General features: G+C 47.1%; 1 protein-coding gene across 1 annotated transcript; it reads right to left on the bottom strand.

Moving 5' to 3' along the window:
• Window positions 1-501: 501 nt before the first annotated feature.
• LOC119180800 (U2 small nuclear ribonucleoprotein A') lies at window positions 502-26,270 on the bottom strand. The gene is made up of 7 exons (XM_037431936.2): window positions 26,066-26,270; window positions 25,939-25,979; window positions 22,475-22,581; window positions 20,258-20,383; window positions 9,537-9,639; window positions 3,116-3,440; window positions 502-653 (listed from the first exon to the last, which is right to left on the bottom strand). Exons 1-7 carry the CDS (start codon window positions 26,145-26,147, stop codon window positions 616-618), a joined length of 822 nt encoding a protein of 273 aa, XP_037287833.2. The 5' UTR covers window positions 26,148-26,270; the 3' UTR covers window positions 502-615.
• Window positions 26,271-26,283: the final 13 nt, after the last annotated feature.

The raw sequence follows: 26,283 nt of genomic DNA, 5'->3' as shown, positions 1-26,283 counted from the left end.
TTGCAGTATCAGTACATAAATAAACAATAAATAATATAAACTTTGTCAAAAAAGATTTGAGTGTATCTGAATATGCATTTCCCAATTTAGATAATAAGTACTCCAATGAACCAGCACTAAGCAATAACAGATGATGTCCAAGGGTTGAGCTGATGACTTGGGATAGCACTCCCAACAGGAACACAGCAGCTTATACAACAGGAACACCGCAGTAGATAACAGTAGATAACAGTAACACAGCAAAAAAAAACAAAGAAATATAAGACTGATATTGAAAATTTATTAGCTTCACGAGTGACACCGCTTCTCGCACTGCTCTGCAGCTGGCCTCGCAAGATTATAAACCAAACGTGCCGTATCTGTTCTTGTCAGCACTTTTGAGTTGTTAAGGAAATTGGGGAAACGGTTGGAGCAGCTGCATGCAGTCATTTCAAAATGTGCACACAAGACAAAGCTTCTTACGTCACCTTGGCCAGCCGAGAGCGTGGAAGCGACTGAAAGAAAAAAAAAAATATATGTATAGTGGGGGGGGGGGGGGGGCTTTGTGAATCATGGTGAGACTTGAGAGGACACAAAACTTTCAACGACTTTTTCCGGAATGATCTTGGGATCCCTTCAGTGGCCGTTCATCTCCTCCATTTCAACATCCTCCGCTGTAAAAGTAGACAAGAAGAAAAGCGGTGACAGAAATTCGCACAAATGCTCTTCCCGCCTTGGCATCTGAGTAAAAAAAACCTTACACTGCCATACCAAAGTGGAATATTTTTTCATTCGCTTCTTTACAACTTGTATTATTTAGTCTTCACTATTGCTGAACGCTTGGCTGCACTGGCAAGTCAAGCCTTTAGCCAGAGCATGCACACGTCAGGAACACGAGTTTCAAGAGTCAGACTTTTGCAATTGGTTGTACAGCAAGCAAGTACAAAAAAAGTTCACTTGCACAAATTTCAAGATACTCCAGGGAAAAAATTGTCAACATGTTGCAGCTTGTTATCGCACGCTAAAGGAAAGTTCAGGTAGTCATACTAAATTTCAACCGATCTGTTTGCCAGTTGCTTGATTGCATATGAATTCACATGCTCAACAAGCATGTTGTGGTGAATGCAGTGATATTAAGCAGTGGTCACGAACTGAGTTTCTTTGTCCAAGCTTTTATGAACCTTCTCTCGCACAAAATATCACTTTATCTAAGCACATCTGTGCTTATTTAGCTGGAACTTTTTGTGCATACTCTTCAATGATTAAGGCAATCGAGAATCACTGTCTCATGGTAATGCCACTGTCAACTTAAAATTAGGGCCTCTGTTAGTAGCTCTGGTGGCACACCGCTGGCGAAGCTGATCGCAGCGGCTGCGGTGAAAATATGCTAGAAAAAGTGAGGCTGTACTTGATAAGTGATCAAACTGACATGGGAGGCATCAAATGATGGCATGGACTATGTTCACAGAATTGAATTGAGCTCGGCATTGAATTTCGTGAAAGTGAAGTGTGTTACCATTTGTTTCAATGATGCTTCATAAAACTGAATAGCTTATGAAGCATCATTCGTTCAAGTGGCATTTTACTGTACATATTTTGCTATCAAAAATATTCTCTCGGATTCCCATAAACACCAGGTGTGTGTGAATAAGAAAAAAAACAACATAGACGTGATAGTTATGAACCTGCGCTGCTTCCTCTGTGAAGAGTCAGGGTTTCTTGTATTGAATCAACACACTGTTTCGTTGTGCCCCGTAGCCCCAGAATGCCCTTTGCATGCACATGCACGACACAAAAGAATGTGGCCGCATCATATCCAACATTGCAGCCCTGCATGAAAGGACAGCGGAGTGCTGGAGGACAGCAAGCAGTTCCACATGCAACACAGCACGAAGTTAACGATGGTGCATCGATAAGCTTCACAGCTCCTAAACGCTTTGCAGTGCTGCCTCTGTTGGATGCAGCAGCTCAGCACATGGCCTGGCGCAGCAGCACCTGCAAGAGATCTTCGCTTTGGCCACCCGGAAAGCATGGCTGAAATGCGCGTACACTACAGCACCTTGACTTCAAGCCTACTACTCTATGCACCACTGAGCGCAGGAAAAAAACTTGCATCTTGACTTAAGTGGACCTCGCACTTCCGTGACGACTCCTGGGGAGTTTTAGTAAAGAGACGAAAATGTGGCCGGGGATATTTTTTTCAGGCAAATCCCCTTTGCAGAAGTTACAAGGTTCGGGCTAAATGAGATGCGACAGGTTAAAGTGAGAGGACCCATACATGAGCGGGCCGTCCCTATGATGTGAATCTCGACGATAGCTACTACAGGTCACCACTGTGACAACACAGCAAAGCGGTGACCAGGTTCCTCCCCGAGTTTGACCTTGCTGTATATTTCTTGCAGTGATAGTGAAAAACAAGAATGAAATTTAGCTTTTGGTTCTTTTAACCCATGCTAAGAATGAAGCATTACGAGCCCTTGGTCCTCACTACTTGAACATTCTGCTTGCTTTGGTGCTGTGAAGCACGAAAGTGCCACAAATTTGCTTCGATTTCTGTCCGCCAGACAGAACGGAGAAGCAGACTCGAGACAAAGAGTGTTTGCAAACGTATGTGAGTTCTCAATACTTGCAAGGGCAGATAAGCCCTATATTAGATTACGTGAATGAAAGAAATTTAGAATGGTATTTGACGCAGCTACAGTAGACTTTCGCTGACACGAAACGTGAAGCGACCAGTAAGATGCATTCCGTTTAACAGGAGTTCTGTTTGCTGAGAGATGAGCAGCGGCGCAGAACTCAAGCAATAAACTAATCAAATTAGTACTAGATCGTACTGTTTAAGCAGTAGTTTCACATAAGAGACTTCTGTTTACCGAGAGTCTACTACAGTTGGCTCATATCTAGCACTGCTTTGGGCAGCATAACTGAAAAAATGACGGCAAAGAGAAGACAGACACAGATGTCCCTCTGCGCATGTCTGTCTCTTCTTCGGTCATCGTTTTCAGTTCTACTGCTCGAACATACGCTAGAAAAAAAAGCTGAGTGAAAGAAAGAAGAAAGAGGTGAGGCTAAGCGGCAAGAGAAAGGATAAATAGGAGAGAAAGAGGACAGTGCCCCCCTCAATAGTAGCACCCACTTCCTGGCGGCCTCGTGCTTGAGGACGAGGACTTGGACGTGGGTGTCAGGGGTGCGCCCGACTGCAGGGCCGTGCTGAGGTGCTCCACTTGGTCCAAGGTGGTTGCACGCGACATGGCTTGCTTGAGGGCTTCCAGCTGGCTGCTCCGGCTTGAGGAGGCAGCCGGTGGCGTCGGTCCTGACCCCGGGGGTGGGGGCTGCGCCGATGCGCTGCTGCCGCTGCTGCTGCGGGTGGCAGCGGCGCCTCCGCCGCTCACGACGCCCACTTCCTTCTCGAGCTGCTTGCCCCGCTTGCCCTTGAACAACTGTTGGGCATCGAGCCGTTCCTACAGATGGTGACAAACGAGGCTTCTTTGAAACATCGGGGCAGAAAGAGATGTAGCAATAGAAGACTTCAAACAAGTACTAGCCGCTCCACACATAGATTGGTTATTCTCCGTGTATTTCTTTATTACTGTTGAGCGCCAGATATGAAATTCTGCCTCATGCTTTGGTTGACTGAACTGTAAGGTGGCTGTAATTCAAAAAGACATGGTAGTGCCAAAATCAAGAAGAAATAAGCATGCGCAGCGCAAATATTGTGAAGGCAAGAGGTCATCAAGAGTAGCCAAGTAGATTCCAAGAGAAGACAAGCGGGCAAAGGGGAGGCTGGAAGTTAGGCAGGCAGATGAGATTAAGTTTGCGGGTAAAACAGGGCCACAACAAACACAAGACTGGGTTGATTGGCGGAACATGGGAAAGGCCTTTGCCCTGCAGTGGGCGCAGTCAGGCTCACAATGATAATGCCTTGAGTGGGGAATTTCAAGGTGCACATACGTTGAGGTACTACACTCATACCTCAATATAATAAACAGAGATACAACGAAATATTGGTTATGAAACGGGGTGTAGAACAAGCAGGAGCTCACTCTGCGAAAGAGATATTTATTTAGCGCAAGGGCTACATGAACGCAAGCCTGCGATCACAGCAAGTCTTCTTCCTTTTCTATGCTCGAGCTCCATGCCCACTGCCCTCGCTACAATCACCCCCGGGCGATGAGGGAGCCATCCTGGCGACCTAAGGACAGGTGTACACAGAAGGGTCATGGTATGGCTTGAGCCGAGAGAGGTGTACGATTTCTTGTCCCCGACGGCACTTGTCTGGAGATGCGTCCAGCGGCTCGACCAAGGTAGTTTACAGGGGATGTTTGGCGTACAACTCGATAGGGACCATGGTGCCTAGACGAAAGCTTGTGGGAGAGTCCCGGAGGAGTAGAAGGAATCTGTAGCCACACCAGTAAGTTAGGAGCAAAGCTCATAGGCGTGGTTGAGGCGTCGTGGCGATGTTTTCGGCGCGTCTGGTCATGTGACGTGAACGCACGAGCAAGCTTGCGACATTCTTCAGCGTGTACTGCTGCTCGTGAAACGGTTGTCAACTCTGAAGGGTCCGGTCGATAAGGAAGAATAGGATCCATTGTTGATGATGGCTCGCGTCCACAAAGAAGGAAGAAAGGCAAAAATCCAGTGGTGCTTTGCGTTGCAGTCTTTATGCTTATGCCACAAAAGGCAGTATGTTATCCCAATTTGACTGGTCGGATGAAGTGTACATGGCCGGCATATCTCCAAGTGTACAATTAAAATGCTCTGTCATGCCAATAGTCTGCGGGTGATAGGCTGTGGTAGTGTGGTGTATGATGAGACACTCGCTCAACAATGCTTTGATGGCATCGGAGAGAAAAACGCGACCCCGGTCGCTTAGTAACTCCCGAGGTGCTCCATGCCTTAAAACCAGGTTTTGCAGTATAAAACATGCAACGTTGTTTGCGGCAGCAGAAGGTAAAGCAGCTGTTTCAGCATACTGGGTTAGGTGGTCGATAGCGACAATGACCCAGCGGTTGCTACTCGAAGTATAGGGAAGCGGACCGTAAACGTGGATTTCGACGCAATCGAAAGCTTGTGTTGCACATGGCAACGGCTGCAAGGGACCGGTAGTATGTTGAACAGGCATCTTGCGTCGCTCGTACGTAGGGTACGACCTTACGTAACGGCAAACGAAACGGTACATACCACGCCAGTAGTACCGCAGCTGCAAGCAAGTGTATGTTTTTAACACACTGGCGTGGCCACATTGCGTCATCATCGTGGAACGTGGCGCAGATGTCAGAGTGGAGATGTCGGGGAATGACCAGCAACCACTTTGGTAAAGCAGGTTATCCCGAATAGCAAAGTGTTGTGCTTGACGGCGAAGTGTCCTAGAAACTGGAGCGGGCGTCTGGTTTGAGAGAAAGTCCAAAAAGGAAGAAATCCAAGCGCCTTTGGGTTGCTCAGAAGGCATGTCCGAAATGCTGATGGCCAAGGCAGCACTGGTAGAGATAGGCGAGCAGACAGGCTCTGATGCCAACGGCGAGCGTGACAGGACATCGGCGTCAGAATGCTTCCGGCCAGAACGGTAGATAACACGGATATCGAATTCCTGTAACTGCAATGCCCAACGAGCGAGCCGACCATTAGGGTCTTTTAGTGAAGATAACCAGCAAAGCGCATGGTGGTATGTCACAATATCAAACGGACGTCATATAAATAAGGCCGAAATTTTCCGATTGCCCAAATAATGGCGAGGCACTCCTTTTCAGTGACACTGTAATTCTTCTCGGCTTCACTGAAGGTGCGGCTGGCATAGGCGACGACGTACTCTTCAAAGCCATCCTTGCATTGGGCCAGTATGGCTCCTAGCCCGACACCACCAGCGTCCGTATGAAGCTCTGTTGATGCAGACGGATCGAAATGTCGAAGTATGGGAGGCGCAGTGAGGAGCCGTCAAGAGTTCCTGAAATGCATCATCACACGCCTGCGACCACGCTGACAAATCAGAAGTTCCGGCAAGAAGATTGGTCAAAGGGGCGATAATTGAGGCAAAATTGCGGACGTAGCACCAGAAGTACGAACATAGGCCGATGAAGCTTCGGAGCTCTTTGATGGTGGTTGGTTTTGGGAACACCGCGACTGCATTAAGTTTTGTAGGGTCCGGAAGAATGCCGTCCTTAGAAACCACATCGCCGAGGATTACAAGCTTGCGAGCGCCGAAGTGGCATTTCTTCAAATTAAGTTGAAGTCCCGCTGTGGAAAGGCACGTAAGAACTTGCTCAAGGCGGCTGAGGTGGGTCGCAAAGATGCTTGAAAATGCCCAAATATCGTCCAAATAACAGAGGCATGTTTTCCATTTCAGACCTCGCAGGATAGTATCCATCATCCTTTCGAAAGTGGCAGGTGCATTGCAGAGGCCAAAGGGCATAACGGTGAATTCATATAGTCCATCCGGTGTTACAAAGGCTGTCTTCAGGCAGTCACCCTATGCCGTGGGCACCTGCCAGTAGCCGGAGCGTAAATCTAACGAAGAAAAGAACTCTGCTCCTTGTAGGCAGTCCAAAGCATCGTCGATGCGAGGCAGACGGTATACGTCTTTGCACGTTATCTTGTTCACTCAGCGGTAGTCAACGCAAAACCAGATGGATCCGTCTTTTTTCTTGACGAGAACAACCGGGGAAGCCCAGGGACTGTTGGAGGGCTCGATGATGCCACAATTGAACATGTAGTCCACTTGTTCGTCGATGGCACGGCGTTCAGCAGATGACACACGATACGGACGATGTCTCAGCGGGGCTTATTGACCGGTGTCAATACGGTAAACGACCGCTAAGCTGAATGGTCACGATCGAATGAAGAGCGAAAACAGAGTAGAAGATTTATAATCTCTTGGCACTGAGTTGGTGCAAGCTCAGAGTTGATGGCATCCGAGAAGACGTCCAGAACATCATTAGGCACGTTGGTAGGAGTGACAGCACAAATTGGGAGCGAAACCATAGAATCGGGTATAGTAGCTGAAAGAATGCACTCGTAAGATTCGTAGCTTCCCAGGCATTCTCCACGTAGTAGGGGTGACAAGCTGTCCGAGGGATTGCACACATAAATGACAGCGAGACCGTTGTGAAGAACGATGACGGCAAACGGAAGCATGAAATTTCGATGGCATGCAGATGTGACCGATGACATAAACAACACAGGCGATTTCGGAGGAGAGGCACACGACACCGAAACAACAACAGCTGAGAAAGGCGCAATGTCAACGTCAGAAGAAGCAAACACTCTACACGAAGCGCCGTCATTGGGGTCATAGCACGGCACAGATAACGCGAGTTCGGAACGAGCACAGTCGACCAAAGCAGAGTTTGAGGAAAGAAAGTCCCCTCCAAGAATAACGTCGTGCGAAGAGTAGAATAAAACTACAAATGCGACGACGTACATCGCACCTTGAATGACGACTCGTGCAGTGCACAAAGCTGAAGGCTGAATATGATGGGACGTAGCTGTCTGCAAAGATAAGTCGGTAAGTTGCGTGGTCACTTTCTTCAAGTTTCGGCACAGTTTCTCGCTAATTACAGATACGGCAGCTCCAGTGTCAACAAGTCCGTGCACCTTAATGCCATCAATATAGAGTTCGATTTCGTTCGGGGGACAGCAGTTATGTCTTGAAATTTTCGCTGCCAACGCAGTTCTTGCCTCCAGAACTGCGCCCGTCAGTTTTCCCCTCGCAGTTGGCTGTTGCGACGTAACATCGGAGAAATAGATCGACGAGGAGGAGAAGGTGAACGGCTTGCGCCGGATGGTCGGCGACCGGGACGTACGTCTAGAGGTGGATCGGCAGGAACGGGATATCGCGGCTGAGTGGGCATGGTGGACATGTAATGTGAGGCCCCTGCAATGTCGTGAGAAGGGAAGCTGCGACGACGGCAGTGACGAGCTACGTGGCCTGGGATGCCACATGAAAAACATATCGGCCGATTATCCGGAGTGCGCCATTGGCTGACGGTAGGGGCACTATTAGCTGAATAAGATACCGTAAACAGTCGTGCAGGCGTCGTCGTCATATAAACGTTCCGAGTTGTTTCGTATACAGCCGGAGACGGGACGGTCAACGGGCGGGCAGGTGGCGTCGACGAATAAACGTGGCGAGTTGCTTCGTAGATAGCCGGAGACGATGGAGCCTGTGGCCGAGCAACAGTGCCTGAATATGTTAGTGGCGCGGTAACAGATGGTGACGCCTGAGCTGGCGGCAATGCTTTGGCAACTTGCGATTCAATGACCTGACAAAGCGAAGGAGACAAGGGTGCCATAGGCTCGGTAGTTCTGGTGATTATAGATATCTGCCGGACGACCTCCTCGCGTATCAATTGCTTTATGAATGGCATCAACGTGGAGTGGTCGGCGGTGTCGTGGCGATAGTCGAGGGATGAGAGGTCTGCGGTGTCTTGAGCAGCGCAACGTGTGAAAGCACGTTGCCTACGCAGCTCATCATAGCTTTGGCAGAGCTAAATCACCTCGGCGACCGTCTGGAGACTCTTCGCAGCAAGCATTTGGAATGCACCGTCGTCGATTCCTTTCATGATGTTTTTTATCTTGCCCGCCTCATCGAGTCGGGCTGACGAGCTTGCAGAGAAAGAGCAAGAGCACATCTTCGATGTAGCTCGCGAAAGTCTCATTTGTTCTCTGTACTCTGCCACGCAAGCGCTGTTCAGCACGAAGGCGGTGGACAGCAGGACGGCCGAAGACTTTCGAGAGGGTTTTTGCCAATTCCGACCAGGTACTGAAATCATTTTGATGATTCCTGTACGATAGTTTTATCACGTCGGTCAGGTAAAAACTCACATTTGTGAGCTTATCGGCTGCGTTCCACTTATTGTACGCGCTCACCAGTTCATACTCGGCAATCCATTTGTCTACATCTTGGTTCTCTGTGCCACCAAATATGGGGGGGGGGGTCACGCTGCTGGAGCACATAAGACAGGTACGGGTGCGAGATCTGGAGTGGCGGCCTGAGACGGTCCTGGATCAGTCATGGCAGAAGGTGGTCAGAATGTACGGCTGCAAAGTTCCACGGTGAGGACCAGATGTATCCCAGCACTTCCACCACTTGAAATGGGTTGTTGAACAAGCAGGAGTTGACTCGACAAACGAGATTTATTTAGCGCAAGGTCCAACTGAATGCAAAGCTGCGATCCCAGCGCGTCTTCTTACTCTACTCGAGCTCCGTGCCCACTGCTCTCGTTACAGTTATAAAAGAGCTAATGAAAAATACTCTTGCAATAAATACACTGTTAATAATAACCTTTCTAACGAATTTTCGGACATAATGAACTTGATTTCTTGTAAGCTTCAACTGTGTTGTAATGAGTTTTGAATGTATACGAGCGTCCCGGGAGTGGACTAGCAGACACAAATAATTGCTTACACAGCACATAGCTGACATCTGAAGTAGTCAAGAGATGATTGATAAGACATCCCCGTACTACTGCCGACACTTACTGCCGACACTTACAGCCGGCAAAAGTGAACCTATCACGACTATGACTCACCAGCGCAAAAGGAGAGTGAAGAGATGCGCTTACCTTCTGCTTGATGCGCCGGAAGTCGAGCACCCTCAACTGGGGGATCCTGTAGATGATGTAGGAGCGGTAGTGTCGCTTCACCGTCACCGGGTTCCTCATTAGGCTGCGAAAACGACCGGTATGGGACGGTGGGACAAACCAAAAAAAGCTATGCATTTCTTTGTGACTACCGGTCGAAATATAGCGCTGACATTTTACCAGTAGAGCAAACTGAAGTGAGTATGCGTTCTGAATGCAGTCTGACATGAAGGAACCTTTGCTACACATGATACCGTGTTTTACAAGCCCGTAACCATTACCAGCTGATAGTAATTGCATGAACAGTGCATCACAGTATACTGCAGCCATCGCTACTAAAAAAAAAAAAAACTGCACTACGAATTATTTTGACAGAAACAACTGCATTCCACCATATGCTTGAATCGAAGAACAGTTGAGTCTTGCTTGTATAAAATCTGATAAGTCAAGCCCTCAGCAATTTCAAACAAATTTTGAATTTTTGACTGGCCTACTATGTTTTCAATGTATTTTAAAGCTGCTTGAATTCAAGCTACCTTCAAATTTAAACCATTTTCTGTTTTTTGCACTTCTTTCTGAATGAAGGACTTAACTGAAGTGGGAAATTTGAAGACTGAGAAATTCTTTTTCTCATAAGCCCAATACGGTGGTGCCCAGTTGCACCGTAGCTAAGTGACAATTTTTTTTAGAATATAATTTACAATATGCTGAAGGATCCTTTGCAAGCTTTCTCAGTCATTTTGCTTCATTGAATTACGAAAGCAGCAAACAATAATTTGAAAATTATTCAATTCACACACAAAATTTTGCTTTTCACACAGCCCCAGTTTTATGTAACTGAGAGTTGAAAATAAATGTGATTGTCTGCCAGGTAAATCAGAAAGAATACAAAAGAAAAAAGAGATGGTCTGATGTAGACTTCTTTCATGCTGAAACCGAAAGCTGATTTTTCTCGACAGAGTTTCCTACGGCGCAATAGAGCGCTCACACTTCATAGTATTTGTAGCAGCAGAAGTTGACCCTTTGAGGGTAAATTTTTTTCGCAAAATGCACCCCAAATATGTGATATTTTTATTGCTGAAGTAAATCCTTCAGACGAACTATGACAAAAATTGTCTAATTTCTTTATGGTGACTGACAAAAATCTTTTGTGTAGTTATGCGCAAATGATTTTTTCATGTCTAACAGCAAGATAAAAAAAATAAAAATTATATCACTGTTAAAAATTATGTGTTACAATAAACATCTATGTAGTTCACAGACATACAAAAATAAGAGCACAAAGCAGTGCTAAGCGAAAATAAGGAAAAAAGACATGTTTTACCCAGTCAGCATCGTTTCACTAAACTTGCTTTTGAAATCTCGCTTTCTCATCAAAATCTGAATCTCATTTTGTAACAATTCATATGACAGGCTGACATTTACAGAATCAGATTCTGATCCCCAAGTCGAGCAGTTACTTGCCGGAATAGCCGCTGGACTGCATTTTGCTGCCAAGATACTGGCGCACAGTTCCATAGCACAAGTAAACTGCATGGGCGAGAGCACCGAAAAAAGCCACTTCATGACCCAATTCACATACACGAAGAGTGATGCCATGTTGAAAAGCACGCTGGAAAAAGGACTTCTGCAAACAATCTGAACAGAGGCACAGATGTGCAACATGAACTGCACAGTTGCACTAACATGCCCACATTATCAGCTATCCACTGATAACAAGGTATCCGACAAAGGTGAGACGCAGGTGTGCTATCGTGGAGACGTGAATTGTGCCTTCTACACAATGCTCATCAACCACTATTCGTAGCTGGCTACACAATGCTCATCAACCACTATTCGTGGCTGGCTGATCCCGTTCATAACGCAGACGAAGTGTCACTCTGACTGCTGACCCTTACAGCCAAGCACGAAAAGCATTGGCATCGGAAAAGGCTTCGCTCCGTGGTTGCAGCCCAGGCTGAAGCGCGGACAACTGGGTGACTGAGATTCAGCTTTGGAGCGGCTAAGAAGCAACTCCAACCAGTGGCAAAAGCAGGGCAGTCTCATTGCCTTCACTATCATGCAATGGCAGCCCCTATGCTCAGTTAACAGTGGTGGTTTCTGGTATTGCCAACACGCAATTTAGACACTGTATGCATAATTTTATGTTCTAAAATGCACGAAAATGTTCAAGGTTGTCTTTACTGTATGGCACTAAATATATGAGCCTGGAATCACATTTTCGAATTTCGTTGAAGCAGAACAGCAGAAGAAAAGGTGTTCCTTGTGGCGAGCACACTTATGCATTGACTCCTCTGGACTGCAGACAGGGAACCAAGAATTTGTTGCACTGGAAATTTCATTTCCAGGGCAACAAGCAACGATTGTGTAGCAAAATTCGACTGTGTTTTTCAACATGAAAAGTCCCTGAGCTGTACATAGATGTCCTCCAGCAATACTGTGAAGCAATAGCAAAACTGCTAGCCCTCCTTGCATTATGCTCGAGGTTTTCCTTTCACAGCAGTGGGTGAAACTGCAGTTAACCACCGTCATATTGACATTTTTGACAACTTCGGAATATAAAAAGTAGGCAGAATGAGTTTTCCGAATGCTCGTCGTCACATGAAATCTCTCTATCGCCTTGCGAGCTAGGTGCTTGGGGCCTCTGTGATTAGTTCTGGCAATTCGTTCCTGGAGGCAATCTCGAAGGCCGCGAGGCCCTCGGCTACAAACGTTCATGCTGCTGCTACCGAGTTTCGGGTCATGTGTTTAGCAAAGGTGATGCCACTTTTCTGCTCAGTGCAAACGAACGTGCATCAGTGTGCTTCATGTTACAAAAGATGATAATGAAAAATGTGCTGTTATATAGTGACAATTAACAGCGTACTACAACTGTAAAAGGCCACGTGGTAGGTACATGTGCATGTTCACTTTTTTTTCCGCCAGAAGCGCCAAAAGTACTTTTGAGGGAAAAAATAATATACAAATTCGCATTTAATCAAAAAAGCAGGGTTCTTGCTGGGTGATACGGTATACAATCCGTCTGCTAGTGGGGTTATCTCAATTCACGTTCGTCGGTTATCAGTCCCTTTAAGGTTGCTTTCGCCGCACTACAATTGTATCACGTGGCATTGAAAAGGGGCTTAGCTGTCCTGGGATGCAGTGCATTTCACACCATACTCGCACAAGCGTGCACACCTACGACAACGAGCACCAGTACGATTGCTGACATATAAAATTTTTGCTGGTAATGACACAGAGCAGCCTATGACGTTGCTATGCCCACCAGAAACAAAGGTAGGTAGCATTGCTTGCACGAGAGGTAGAATGCTAAAGCAAGAAAGTGGAGCTGATGGACGCCTAGGAATTTCTGGCTGTTTTACGAATACTACACTCAAACGCACACATAACTAGATATTGTCTAGGGGTCGTGACGTGGCCAAAGACAGAAAACTTCGTGTTGGGATTTACCTGTTTATTTGGGCGAACCTGTGCCCGGTAAAGGGAAAGTCTAATTACAGCAGCAGTCTTGCACAGATAGCAGTCTCGGACTGATAGCGGCGAACGCAGTGTCGGCCTTCGATCAACAACTGACAAGCGGCGAAGCGCGTCGGCATTTATACCCTTGCCGTCGAATGTTCTAGCGTTATCGCTGGCGGTGGCGTAGGTTCCAGAACAATCTGTACCGTTCGCACAGTGGGCGTGATCTTATCGAAATGATCTACTACAGTCCGGAACCTTCTCGAAACCTGCAGGCACGGTTTGCGCCGAGAATCGTGTGGTGTTTCGGAATGATAAAAAAAACTTGTGAAATGAAACGTGGCATTGCCCCCCTCTGAAAAAAGGCATCGTCCCGATGCTTTAACTAAAGATGAAGGTACAATAATAATGCAAGAAAGTACAATGAATAAATTACAATACAACAATAATACAAAAAAACACTGTTTCAGTTTGTTAACGTGCATGAAACGGCTTGAGGCGCGCGACATGGACGACTTCAGGTTGCGATCGGCGTCGTTGAGAGTTCGTGATGCTGTCGGGGACAACCTCGTAATCAAGTGGGCCGAGACGTCGAACCACCTTGTACGGTCCGAAGTACCGTCGCAGAAGCTTTTCACTTAGTCCACGTCGGCGTATCGGCGTCCACACTAAACACGTTCACCGGGCTGGTATTCCACGAAGTGTCGTCGAAGGTTGTAACGGTGGCTGTCGGTCGTCTGTTGATTCTTGATACGAAGACGCGCAAGTTGTCGGGCTTCTTCGGCGCGTTGAAGGTACTCGCTCACATCGAGGTTTTCTTCGTCGGTGACGTTGGGTAACATGGCATCGAGCGTCGTTGCCGGGCTCCTTCCGTAGACCAATTTGTATGGAGATATCTGCGTCGTCTCCTGCATCGCCGTGTTGTATGCGAAGGTCACATACGGAAGAATGGTGTCCCACGTCTTGTGTTCGACATCGACATACATTGACAGCATGTCGGCGATCGTCTTGTTAAGCCGCTCGGTGAGGCCGTTGGTCTGTGGGTGGTACGCTGTCGTCCGGCGGTGGTTTGTTTGGCTGTATGCCAAGATCGCTTGAGTTAAGTCGGCAGTGAATGCCGTTCCTCTGTCGGTGATAAGGACCTCCGGGGCGCCGTGACGTAGGACGATATTTTCGACGAAAAACTTAGCTACCTCGGATGCACTGCCTTTTGGCAGGGCTTTTGTCTCGGCGTAGCGGGTGAGGTAGTCGGTAGCTACCACGATCCACTTGTTTCCGAAAGCCGACGTCGGGAACGGCCCCAGTAGGTCCATACCAATCTGCTGGAAAGGTCGGCAAGGTGGATCAATTGGCTGCAGAAGTCCCGCTGGCCTTGTCGGCGGTGTCTTGCGTCGCTGACAGTCCCGGCATGTCCTCACATAACGAGTGACGTCGGTGGTAAGACGTGGCCAGTAGTACCTTTCTTGTATCCTCGCGAGCGTGCGGGAAACACCGAGGTGCCCTGCCGTCGGATCGTCGTGCAGGGCCTGCAGGAGTTCTGGTCGCAGAGCTGAAGGCACCACAAGGAGGTACTTAGCTCGAAGCGGTGAAAAGTTTTTCTTTTGTAGAAGAACGTTTCGTAGAAAGAACGACGCAAGTGCGCGCTTGAATACCTTCGGGACTTCGGTGGTCCTGCCTTCGAGGTATTCTATTAGGGCTTTAAGTTCCGGGTCGGCCCGCTGTCGTTCAGCGAAGTCGTCGGTAGTTATCGTTCCCAAGAAGTAGTCGTCATCCGAGTCGTCGGGTAGCGGTTGGTCGACAGGCGCACGAGAGAGACAGTCAGCGTCGGAGTGTTTTTTGCCGGACTTGTAAATGACAGTAATGTCATATTCTTGAAGTCTCAGGCTCCATCGTGCGAGGCGACCTGAAGGGTCCTTCAAGGTGGCAAGCCAACACAAGGCGTGGTGGTCGCTCACAACTTTGAAGGGCCTGCCGTAGAGGTAGGGGCGAAATTTCGACGTAGCCCAGATGATGGCGAGGCACTCCTTTTCTGTTGTGGAATAATTTGCTTCTGCTTTGGATAGCGATCGGCTGGCGTAACTAATAACCCTTTCAAGTCCGTCAGCCCTCTGCACAAGAACGGCGCCAAGACCTACGCTGCTTGCGTCAGTATGTATTTCTGTCTCGGCGAATTCGTCGAAATGGGCAAGTAACGGAGGCGTCTGGAGGCGATGTTTAAGCTCCTGGAAAGCGTGTTCCTGTGGCGTTTCCCACTTGAACTCCGAGTTGGCCTTGGTAAGGTTAGTGAGAGGATCGGCGATGCGGGCGAAGTTTTTCACGAACCGCCTATAATAGGCGCACAGGCCCAGAAATCGGCGCACGGCCTTCTTGTCAGTGGGCGGCGGGAAATCGGCGATGGCGGATGTTTTCCGTGCATCGGGACGAACTCCAGACTTGCTGATAACGTGCCCAAGAAACAAGAGCTCCTCATGCGCAAATCTGCACTTTTCTGGCTTCAGTGTGAGTCCGGACGTCTTGATGGCTTGAAGTACAGCTTCAAGGCGCCGAAGATGCTCGTCGAAACTCGAGGAAAACACGACGACGTCGTCCAAGTACACAAGGCAAGTCTGCCACTTCAATCCTGCCAGTACTGTATCCATAACGCGTTGAAAAGTTGCAGGCGCTGAGCAAAGGCCGAAGGGCATCACCTTAAACTCGAAGAAGCCGTCCGGTGTTATAAACGCCGTCTTCTCTCGGTCTCTTTCGTCGACTTCGATTTGCCAATAGCCAGTCTTGAGGTCCATTGACGAGAAGTACTTGGCGTTATGGAGCCGATCAAGGGCGTCGTCTATTCGTGGGAGAGGATACACGTCCTTTCTTGTGATTTTGTTCAGGCGGCGATAATCGACGCAGAAACGTAGGGTCCCATCCTTTTTCTTCACTAACACCACGGGGGATGCCCACGGACTCTTGGACGGCTGGATAATGTCATCTCGCAGCATTTCATCAACTTGTCTCTTCATTGCCTCACGTTCTCGCGTCGAAACCCTGTACGGACTCTGACGGAGTGGTCTGGCATTTTCTTCGGTTATGATTCGATGTTTCGTGATTGGGGTCTGCCGAATTTTCGATGACGACGAAAAGCAATCTTCGTATTGCAGGAGCAGGGCCTTGAGCTGTTCTTGCTTATCGTTCGGAAGTCTGGGATTGACCTCGAAAGCTATGGGAGGGGCTTGGTTCCTCTGAGCAGGTTCCGCAGAATCGGCGAGGGCGAAAGCACTGGTGGCTTCGACAATTTCTTCGATGTATGCGACCGTTGTTCCTTTGTTCACATGTTTGTACTCATTGCTGAAATTCGTGAGCATAACCGTTGCTTTGCCTCCCCGCAGCTCTGCGATTCCTCTTGCGACGCAAATATTTCGGGTGACCAACAGATGCTGATTGCCTTCAACGACGCCTTCCAAGTCAGGTGATTTAGGAGCGCCGACTGAAATAATGACGCTTGAGCGAGGCGGAATGGTGACTTGTTCTTCCAGCACATTCAAGGCATGGTGTCCTGACGGCGTGCGCGGCGGTAGTGCTTCTTCTGTGGATAACGTTATCGACCTTGTTTTTAGGTTGATGACAGCACCATGGAGGCATAAGAAGTCCATGCCAAGGATGACATCTCTCGAGCAACGCTGCAGGACTACGAAGTCTGTAGGATAAATACGGCCGTTAATGGTGACTCTCGCTGTGCAGATTCCTGCAGGCGTTACGAGATGACCTCCGGCTGTGCGGATTTCAGGGCCTTTCCAAGCTGTCCTAACTTTCTTTAACTTCGCGGCGAACGACCGACTGATGACAGAATAGTCGGCTCCAGTATCGACGAGAGCAGTCACACTGTGGCCGTCGATAAGAACGTCGAGGTCGCTAGTTCGCCGTCTCGCATTACAGTTAGGGCGTGGCGTCGGGTCACGGCTGCGTCGGCTTGTTCCGCTGCTTCCATGTTGCGTCGTCCGGCCACCTTCGGTAAGTGAGCTTTTGCCTTCAGGGCTTTTCCTGGTTGGGGTTGTGTTCAAAAAGCTCCGTCGCGTCGGCGTCGTCGTCGGAGGATCTTCGGTAGTTCGTCGCACAGCAACCGCACCTCCATCGGTTGCTGCCCTTAGTTTCCCGGATACGGGCTAGGAGACCGGCCCCGCGTTGGGCCAGAGTACTGCCGGGGCTGCGGTGACATGCGGCGGCTGGGCGACGGCGAACGGGAAGGACTTCGTGGTGTCCATTGAGTTCCTGCCAGGTAGTCGGCGATGTCACGTGGCCGATCTCCTGGCTGCGGACGCGGTGCATTGACGGCGAAGCCACGCAGTCCCATCTGTCGGTACTGGCAACGGCGGTATGTGTGCCTGGCCTCGCCGCAGTGGTAGCAGAGCGGGCGGTTGTCAGGTGCACGCCAAACGTCCGTTTTTCTCGGTGCACTGCGCTGGCCCGCTGGGGAACGGTAGAACGTCGGTTGGGGTGGTGGCGGCGGTGGCGTCTGGCGACGGAAGTGTGACGGGGCGGCGTTTTGGCGTGGATGGGGAGGAGCGTTGTGGCGCACTGCAGCGGCGTAGCTCATAGTTTCTGGCTCGGGCGGCGGTGTTTCGGGAATTCGAAGCGATTGCCGGACTTCTTCTCGCACAATGTCGGCGATCGAATCCACTTGAGGCTGCGCTGAAGGCAACAGTTTGCGCAGCTCTTCCCGCACGATCGCTCGGATCGTTTCACGCAGGTCGTCGGAGTCACTGGCTTGAGCAGCATCGCATTCTGGAGTCAGGCGACGATTATACTGTCTGGTGCGCATGTCCAGCGTTTTTTCGATGGTGGTCGCCTCGGATACAAATTCTTGGACGGTGTTCGGTGGATTCCTCATTAGTCCTGCGAAGAGCTCCTGTTTGACCCCTCGCATGAGGAAACGAACTTTCTTTTCCTCAGGCATGTCTGGGTCAGCGTGACGGAATAGGCGGGTCATCTCGTCTGTGAAAATTCCAACCTTTTCGTTTGGTAGCTGAACCCGGGTCTCGAGTAGAGCAGCGGCCCTCTCTTTGCGAGCGACGCTTGCGAACGTTTGAAGAAATGCGCCGCAGAAGACATCCCACGTTCGGAGCGTGGACTCCCGATTCTCTAGCCAGGTCCTTGCGGTGTCTTCCAGGTAGAAGTACACACGACGGAGCTTTTCTTCATTGTCCCAGTGGTTGAGGGCGGCCACACGGTCGTATGTTTCTAGCCAGGTTTCCGGGTCTTCAAACGATGAGCCATGGAACGTTGGTGGTTCCCTGGGTTGATGAATGACGATCGCGGGCTGGGATGCTCCGGTTGTCATTGTCGCTGCAGTCGAGGTCATGGTCTTCCGCGCCTTGTCTTGTAGCAGGCTGTACTCCGGTGGGAGACCTTGCTGTCGACGGCTCGTTCGCTGCTCTTGGTTGGCGTCGGTGTCTTCTCCGCGAAGGGGGCTGGGTTCACGGCTTGACGGGGGCGTCCGGTACATGAACGAAGCAGCACCTCCACCAGATGTCACGGGGTCGTGACGTGGCCAAAGACAGAAAACTTCGTGTTGGGATTTACCTGTTTATTTGGGCGAACCTGTGCCCGGTAAAGGGAAAGTCTAATTACAGCAGCAGTCTTGCACAGATAGCAGTCTCGGACTGATAGCGGCGAACGCAGCGTCGGCCTTCGATCAACAACTGACAAGCGGCGAAGCGCGTCGGCATTTATACCCTTGCCGTCGAATGTTCTAGCGTTATCGCTGGCGGTGGCGTAGGTTCCAGAACAATCTGTACCGTTCGCACAGTGGGCGTGATCTTATCGAAATGATCTACTACAGTCCGGAACCTTCTCGAAACCTGCAGGCGCGGTTTGCGCCGAGAATCGTGTGGTGTTTCGGAACGATAACAAAAACTTGTGAAATGAAACGTGGCACAGAGCAGCCTATGACGTTGCTATGCCCACCAGAAACAAAGGTAGGTAGCATTGCTTGCACGAGAGGTAGAATGCTAAAGCAAGAAAGTGGAGCTGATGGACGCCTAGGAATTTCTGGCTGTTTTACGAATACTACACTCAAACGCACACATAACTAGATATAAACGAAATATTGGATACAACAAAGTGATTACAAAATAGCATTGAAATAGTAATAGTTCTAGGAATATACCTTCGTAACAAATTTTTGGATAGAACGAACTTATTTTTGTGTAAGAAACAATTGTTTTCTACTGACGTATGAGTGTACTCTTCTTTTTTATTTTGTCCCCCATTTCTGTATTTTTCTCACCTCTCTGCTCTTTTATGTACGCCTTTCACTTTTGTCTCCGTTCATGATTAGTTTGTTTTTTCTCTCTTTATACATTTCTTTTGATTTCTTACTCATTCTGTCTTTCTCTTTCATGCTTTTCCCCATTTCTCTCTTTTTCTTTCATTCTATCTCTTTCTGTCTAAATATTTCTCTCCTTTCTTTTTCTGTCTTTCAATGCTATGCTTTACTCTACCCTCCTCCTTGACCTTACTTCCCTTTCCCACCTCCTTGCTATACTATACCCTGGTAGCATGCCTGGACAGTTAGTTGACACCTCGTCTTTAGTTCGCGAATGCAAGAGCTCGAATCGCCTCGTGATGCGGATTTTCACTTTAAAATTTCGTTCTCTTTCGCCCGTGATTGTTATGGCATCCTACGCCGGAGAAACCGGCACGCATTTCTGGGAGCAAAGCGGAAAATGAAGACGGCAACAAAAGAAAATAAGGAATGTGCGTACCGCTTCACAATGATGATCATTTCTGTTCGAAGGCTTCACTGTTGAAAACATCACAACGCTACACTCAAAGCTGAATTTAATAAATTCAGATACATATAACAAAATATTGGTTATAATGAAGTAAGTGACTGATAGCTTTGCCATATAATGTAAAAAATTATTGATGGAATGGAATGAAAAAACTTCATTTAATAAAAAAACTTTATTTATTATGGATTGTAACGCATTTTGTGATATGAAGAAGTATTTCAGTGGCAGATGTGAGTTCGTTGTAACGACGTATGAGTGTAGTTAGTAGACACTGAGACAGGGCTGGTCGGTGCTGATCCATAGCTTTTGTAAGTGCTGGCCCCATGTTTTTCGTCAGTGTTCCGTGTCTTTGATGCTTACAGAAAGGTAGTTAGTATGCTGCCCAGAGTAATATTCATGAGAATTTCTCATAATCTCAAACTAAATTAGTCTACTGTATTCTACAGAGGCAGGTCACACCCCTTTGCTCACCTGAGGTAGGTGAGCGTCTTGATGCTGGCCAGTGGGTCAAGGTCGCCCAGGTTCTGGATCTGGTTGTTGGTCAGCACCAGAGTCTCAAGTGCCGGCAGGTGCTCCTGCAGGTTCTCCGCAATGCGACTGGCAAAGGAGGAACAATAACGAAGCAGGAGGGTGTTGCTTAAGAACTGGTATCTCTTTATGACACAAGTTCAGGTTTATTCGGCACAGGATTACATAGTACATACAGCATCAGGAGATACCACAGGGTAAAGCTATCAGGGAGACCTCCTATCATGCAATGCAACAGCAGTGAGAGCTAAATGTGAGGACAAATAGAGGGCGAGAGAGAGAGAAAAACAATGCATGTAATACAAGTTATGGAAAAAGAAGAAAAGTTATACAGTCAGACCTAATTAAAACTGCATCTTACAGGAAAATAAGTTTGTTATATCTGAAAATTTGTTATAAATGTCATTCCTTACACTGTATCTATTGCAACACTATTTTTTCATTTACACCGTTATAACCGATATTTCGTTACATCCATGTTCATTATATTGAGGTTTAGGTGTATATGTATCAGAAAAACATCATACAATACTACAAAGACGCACACAAACGAACAAAAAAATAATGAAGTGATGAGGAAAATATACTTATGACTAATGAACAACACTCAGATGAACCGTGCACTTACTAACACGGCACCCTCGTTTGGAGACAGGCCTTACTTTTGCCCTTCCTGTGCACTCTTGGAAAGGGAAAGATCGTGAATGACCGTGAATGGTCAATTAAGCATTCGTGTTGCATAAATTTTGTTATACGTATACCTTCTGGATCAAATACTTTCCTACACATGGATGTTTGTTTAATACTCTAATAACTGTTGAGGTTTAGATTCCCAATACCAGTAGTATATGATTATGAGGGTCATCGTAGTGAAGAGCTCCCGAAATTTCGACCATCTGGTGTTTATTAATAAAATATAAAATATGTTATTCTGATAACTCGTTTGAAATCGAGTCTGCAGAAACTTGGCACCAAGTTGTGTAAATTTCACGCATTTATAGACAGTCGATCACACTGAGCATATGAAGCGGATAAATTCTGAGAGTTTACATGCAAAGGCATGCAGCAGTAGAGGAAAATATCGTGGATTTCGACCACATGGAGTCCTTACCCATGTGCATTAATTTAAAGTACCGCCATGTGGGCATTTTCGCACGCACTCATAAAAATGCCACTGCAGTGGGTTGGTGAAGAATCTGTGCCCGCGTGCTTCACATCGAAATGCCGTAGCCCCTTAGCTGCCATAAAGGGCGAGAGTATCAGCTGTGTTTGTGTTAAAGTAGAGGCGCGCATCTTTTTGCAAACGTGCATGTATTTTTACACAGGTAAATGTAATGCAAGAGGCATGTTGTTTAGCTTTGTTCGCGTACACATTTTGTTCTGTTTAAGTTATGCACACACTCCATGTAGATCTGACAAACAATATCATACAAATATTTGACACGGATCGACGAGCTCAACATACAGACAGAGTTAACATGCAGCTCTAGCCACGAGAGATGCAAACGAATTCATTTTTGGACCTTTTTGTCTTTTTTTTAATGCACAACCAAACTATAAAACATGAGTATTTTAGCTTGAACTAGGCACTGCACATTAAATGATACATGAAACCCAGCAAGGTGGCAGAGCTTGAGTGCATAAGGTAAAGTAGACAACTTGCGCTCGGTTTCTTTTATAAAGCCTGCATGAGCAGATGTAGTGCGCATTCTGTATGGTCAATGCACATCTTGGCATACAGGTGGTTTCATTATTACATGAGCGTTTCATAGGCATATGACATGCCCATGAAATTGTGTTCCGCAAGTTTGTGCGATGGTGAGCTTAGCATTCTGCGCAAGTGCTCCTTAACCGGTGTCTTTTTTAATGCCCGAGTGAAAGACTTGCTTGCAAGTCGAATCCTAACAACCTTGTGCTCTGCTGGGAGCTAAGGCATGTGACGCAAGGACAGTACCGGTTTGACATGCCCACAATTTCGAATTACTCTGAGCAGATGATATAGCACAAGCCCTGCACTCACTAACCTAATACTAAAACAACGACGAACCACTTGAAACAAGATGTGGTGATAAGGTACAAGAAAACCTTGAACTAGGAATATACAGGCGCCTGTCCTGCCCATTGTGCTTCACAGTGCTAAACAGCGAATAAGTTACTCACCATATGCGGTTGTTGTTTAGCATCAGGGACTTGAGACGCTTGAGCAGTGGAAAACCGTCCAGCTTTCTAATTTCGTTGTCCGACAGGTCGATGCAGTCGAACTGATCCTGTACGACGCACCAAATTAGTTACATACGGTCAGCACAGCTAATATCGCGAACGCTTTCAGGGCACACTCATTACAATATTGACCAAACAGTCAGACAAGCAACTGTGTGTTTTAATATTTCCTCCCAGACACGCCAAGTAGTTATGAGTCTTATTATCAACCATCATCAACAGCAGCAGCCTGTTTTATGCTCATGACGAGATGAAGGCTCGTAGCAAGTCTGCCCTGCATGAGCAGATTCAGTTTTATGCCAGTAAATTCCTGCATTGTGTCACCCAACCAAGCCCTCCAATATCCTTGGGTGCACTCTCCACATCTTGGCAAACAATCTTGAGCAGACGAACCACTGCCTTAATGACTGACTATCAAAAGACGCGGTGGATTGCTAGCAGTGCCCTGTATAGGAGTGTGACAGTCGAAGTAGGATTTGGAGCAATTTTTGAAGCAGCACAATGTTACTTTCAGAACACGAAGATCCAAATTTGGAGCAGGTTATTAAAAAAAAACGTACTTTTTAGAATGAATAACGCGTTCGATGCTCTAACCACTGAGCTACCACAGCGGCCTTACTTTTTAGAATGAGAAATCCCCTGTTTGAAGCAGTATAACAAAGATGGCTTAGTTCTTCATAAAACAGAGTGCAAAAAGCACGGGGAAGAAAGAAAAGATCCCAATTTCTTTCTGTCCCGTGTTTTGTGCGCTCTGTTTTATGAAGAACTATGAATAACCAACACGCCCAAACCTTCTCCTTTTTAAAGATGGCTTAGTTTTATGAAACAAGAAAATATGTAAAAACTATTGAACATTACCCAACTTATGTACAGTGCACACTACCACTGTTATTTAGATAAAGGCAGTGTTTTGAACTACCTTACACTGTATACAATAATGAAGTCCACAATAGCATTTGCACCAGCTGCCAAATCATTTGACAGAATCTGCAAGTTCGAATGTGAATCTGCCAAATTGGCGAGATTGAAATTGGGGAGATTCGTAAAGCAGGAGCGAGTGGGAGTGGTGCCACACAATAAAAAAAATAAATAAACATAAGGTGTGGCTTTGATTATTGTTTCCAAGGGCTGTGATAGCATCATACACACCTCTTAATGACTGCCAGTAAGTTTTTTAGACATTAGCTAGTACTCACAATCATGCAGTGCATACATGCATGAGCAATTGAGGAATAAAATATGCCATGTACCAAGCCAACTAGCCCTGACAGCCCCTTCAAAATCTCTGTATGCTTTTTCTGCACGGCACCAGTGCACTACGACAAAGGTGGCTTGACAAGCATTCCGCATGCGACAGAACAAGAGCGAGAAATTTTGGCACTGCAGCCCTTTTCTTTCACAGTTAGGGCAAGGGTCTCGCATTGGAATTTGATTGGCTAAAGATGCCTAAGCTCCAGTTGGCTAACACGGCCTTTATTTGTGCTGAAATTAGAAAAACAGCGATGATTTTGATGCTGGCTAGGTATTTTGGCACAGCATGACACTAAAATAGGGAAGTTTATCAAATTGGCGAAATTGGTACCTATTTTCCAGAATACCACCGTGGTATCATCACACAAGGATGAATTAACAAGACTCATCATAGAAGTAGCCAAAATAGCAGCTTTGGGTATTGATTGTGTAAGCACCCCATCCCTTGCCTTAACAAAGAGAGAAATGACATTTTTGTATTTCAAGCAACTGCACTCGATTATGCCACCGTCATTCATGTTAAGGGTGCAGTGCTTCGAAAACATAATCTGTATGAACATAAAAAACAGAAAACAAGCAAGTGCATTGATTGTTTGCATGGCAGGTACTAAAGCGAATCTATGTCGTGTGTGGTACATGTGCTTCAATTGTAAAATAAACGGACTTACTGAGGGTTAGTACTGGTGTTGCATTGTTGCTGTGTCTCCGTCTTTCAAGTGCTTGACCACTAATATGTCACGCCTCACACCAACAATACCAAACATCAGCATTGGTTAAATCAATTTCGTCACTCTGACGACCAGTTGTATGTCCTGATTAAGTGACCTGCCAAGGTGGAATTCCTTTCTATCATGGTCCACTAGGATACTGCTCCATTTGTTTTCTGATCCATTCCGATGTAATCCATTCTCTTAAGGTTATGACTATCATATTTGGATGCACTGCACTGTTTATTCCTTATACATTGGAAGTGGCAAAATGCAATGGTCATACAGTTCCACTTTAGCGACAGTAGTGAGCTGCCCCTCCAAAATTGGGGAATGTCCGCTGTGCACATAACAGCCCATTTGTACTCTTCAGAGAAATAATTTTTACCTCAATAGGCTCCCCAATGAGTAATTGATCTTTATATACACACTCTTCTACACACAAACCAAAACAAACTGCTCAAGGTCTTTATTCGCATCAGCGTGCTCACCCATGAACGTTCCTTGCTTACAGAAACTGATTGATTGACATGTGGGGTTTAACGTCCCAAAACCACCATATGATTATGAGAGACGCCGTAGTGGAGGGCTCCGGAAATTTCGACCACCTGGGGTTCTTTAACGTGCACCCAAATCTGAGCACACGGGCCTACAACATTTCCGCCTCCATCGGAAATGCAGCCGCCGCCGCCGGGATTCGAACCCGCGACCTGCGGGTCAGCAGCCGAGTACCTTAGCCACTAGACCACCGAGCGGAGCTTGCTTACAGAAACTGATGTTGCAATTTTAAGTAAAGCAAAGGCAAAATTTTACTGCTTGTTCAGGAATAATTGGTTTAATGAACGAAAATTCCTGCCTTCCAGCAAATCAATCGTGCAAAACAAGCTCTATTACATGTTATCCAGCATTTCGTCAGCAGCGCCAACAATGCATGGAAACTGCTGTAACTGTAAACGCAGGGCGCGCACTGCTGTGCACAGACTCGGAGAAAAGCAATGACTGTGCAGCAAAACACACATCGAAGTACGTATGTAAACAATGCACAATTCAACCCTTGAATTCGCACTTTAATATGTTCCTTTTCATACTTGTTCTCTCTCCCTCCATTTTTTTTTTATCTAGTCCATGATGTCATCCATTAACGGCGGATAATGTCTAACGTCGTACGAAGGTTTATTATGAACCTCCAAAACACCTGGCATACTCTAAGGCGTACTGGTAGTTGCGCAGCTTTCGCATACCTTACGAGCTCTTAACACTTATACCAAACTTGTTCTAATAGCCAACTGCGTCATCGACCTTTGATTTTCACTAACCAATTACTCCAACAGAAGAAACGGAGCGCGGATAAAGCAATTGCATAATCAAATCAGGCCCGACTACAATGTTTGAAAGTGACATGCAGCTCGTCCCAATCAACTGCTTCCGTTCCATCAGCAAACTCACCAGCGTCGCTCCCAGGTTTTCAATAACAGGTATCTTGTAACCTGCGTTACAACAGTAAAATTTCAATCAAGCAATGCACCGAGGCAATCACAGATGGGGGGTGAGGGGACGAGAAGAACGTTCTCACCTCTCAAGTCGATCTCTCTGTCACGTACTGGATTGATGGACTGCGCGGCCATCTGTATGAGGTCCTGCGATAACTTCACCATCGTGAAGCACTACACGTCTCTGTCGCTGAGACGAATACGAAAGGCGTTAGTAAAGGAAACACGACAATAACAAGGCGACGCGAAACGTGTTGGAACGAAAATACGTGCCGCTACTGGATTGCCGCGAAGATTGTGG

The sequence above is a fragment of the Rhipicephalus microplus genome, chromosome 10 (genome assembly GCF_043290135.1).
Source record: "Rhipicephalus microplus isolate Deutch F79 chromosome 10, USDA_Rmic, whole genome shotgun sequence".
Classification (NCBI taxonomy): Eukaryota; Metazoa; Arthropoda; class Arachnida; order Ixodida; family Ixodidae; genus Rhipicephalus; species Rhipicephalus microplus.
The sequence above is the reverse complement of the archived record's forward strand: the minus strand, read 5'-3'. Positions and strand labels throughout refer to the sequence as shown.

Excerpts from the sequence above, each read along its gene's own strand:
- LOC119180800 (XM_037431936.2), bottom strand. The coding sequence starts at position 26,147 with ATGGTGAAGTTATCGCAGGACCTCATACAGATGGCCGCGCAGTCCATC. Across the intron at positions 20,384-22,474 it reads CTAAACAACAACCGCATATG|TCGCATTGCGGAGAACCTGC; the intron begins GTGAGTAACTTA and ends CTCCTTTGCCAG. Across the intron at positions 654-3,115 it reads AAGCACGAGGCCGCCAGGAA|CGGAGGATGTTGAAATGGAG; the intron begins GTGGGTGCTACT and ends CTACTTTTACAG.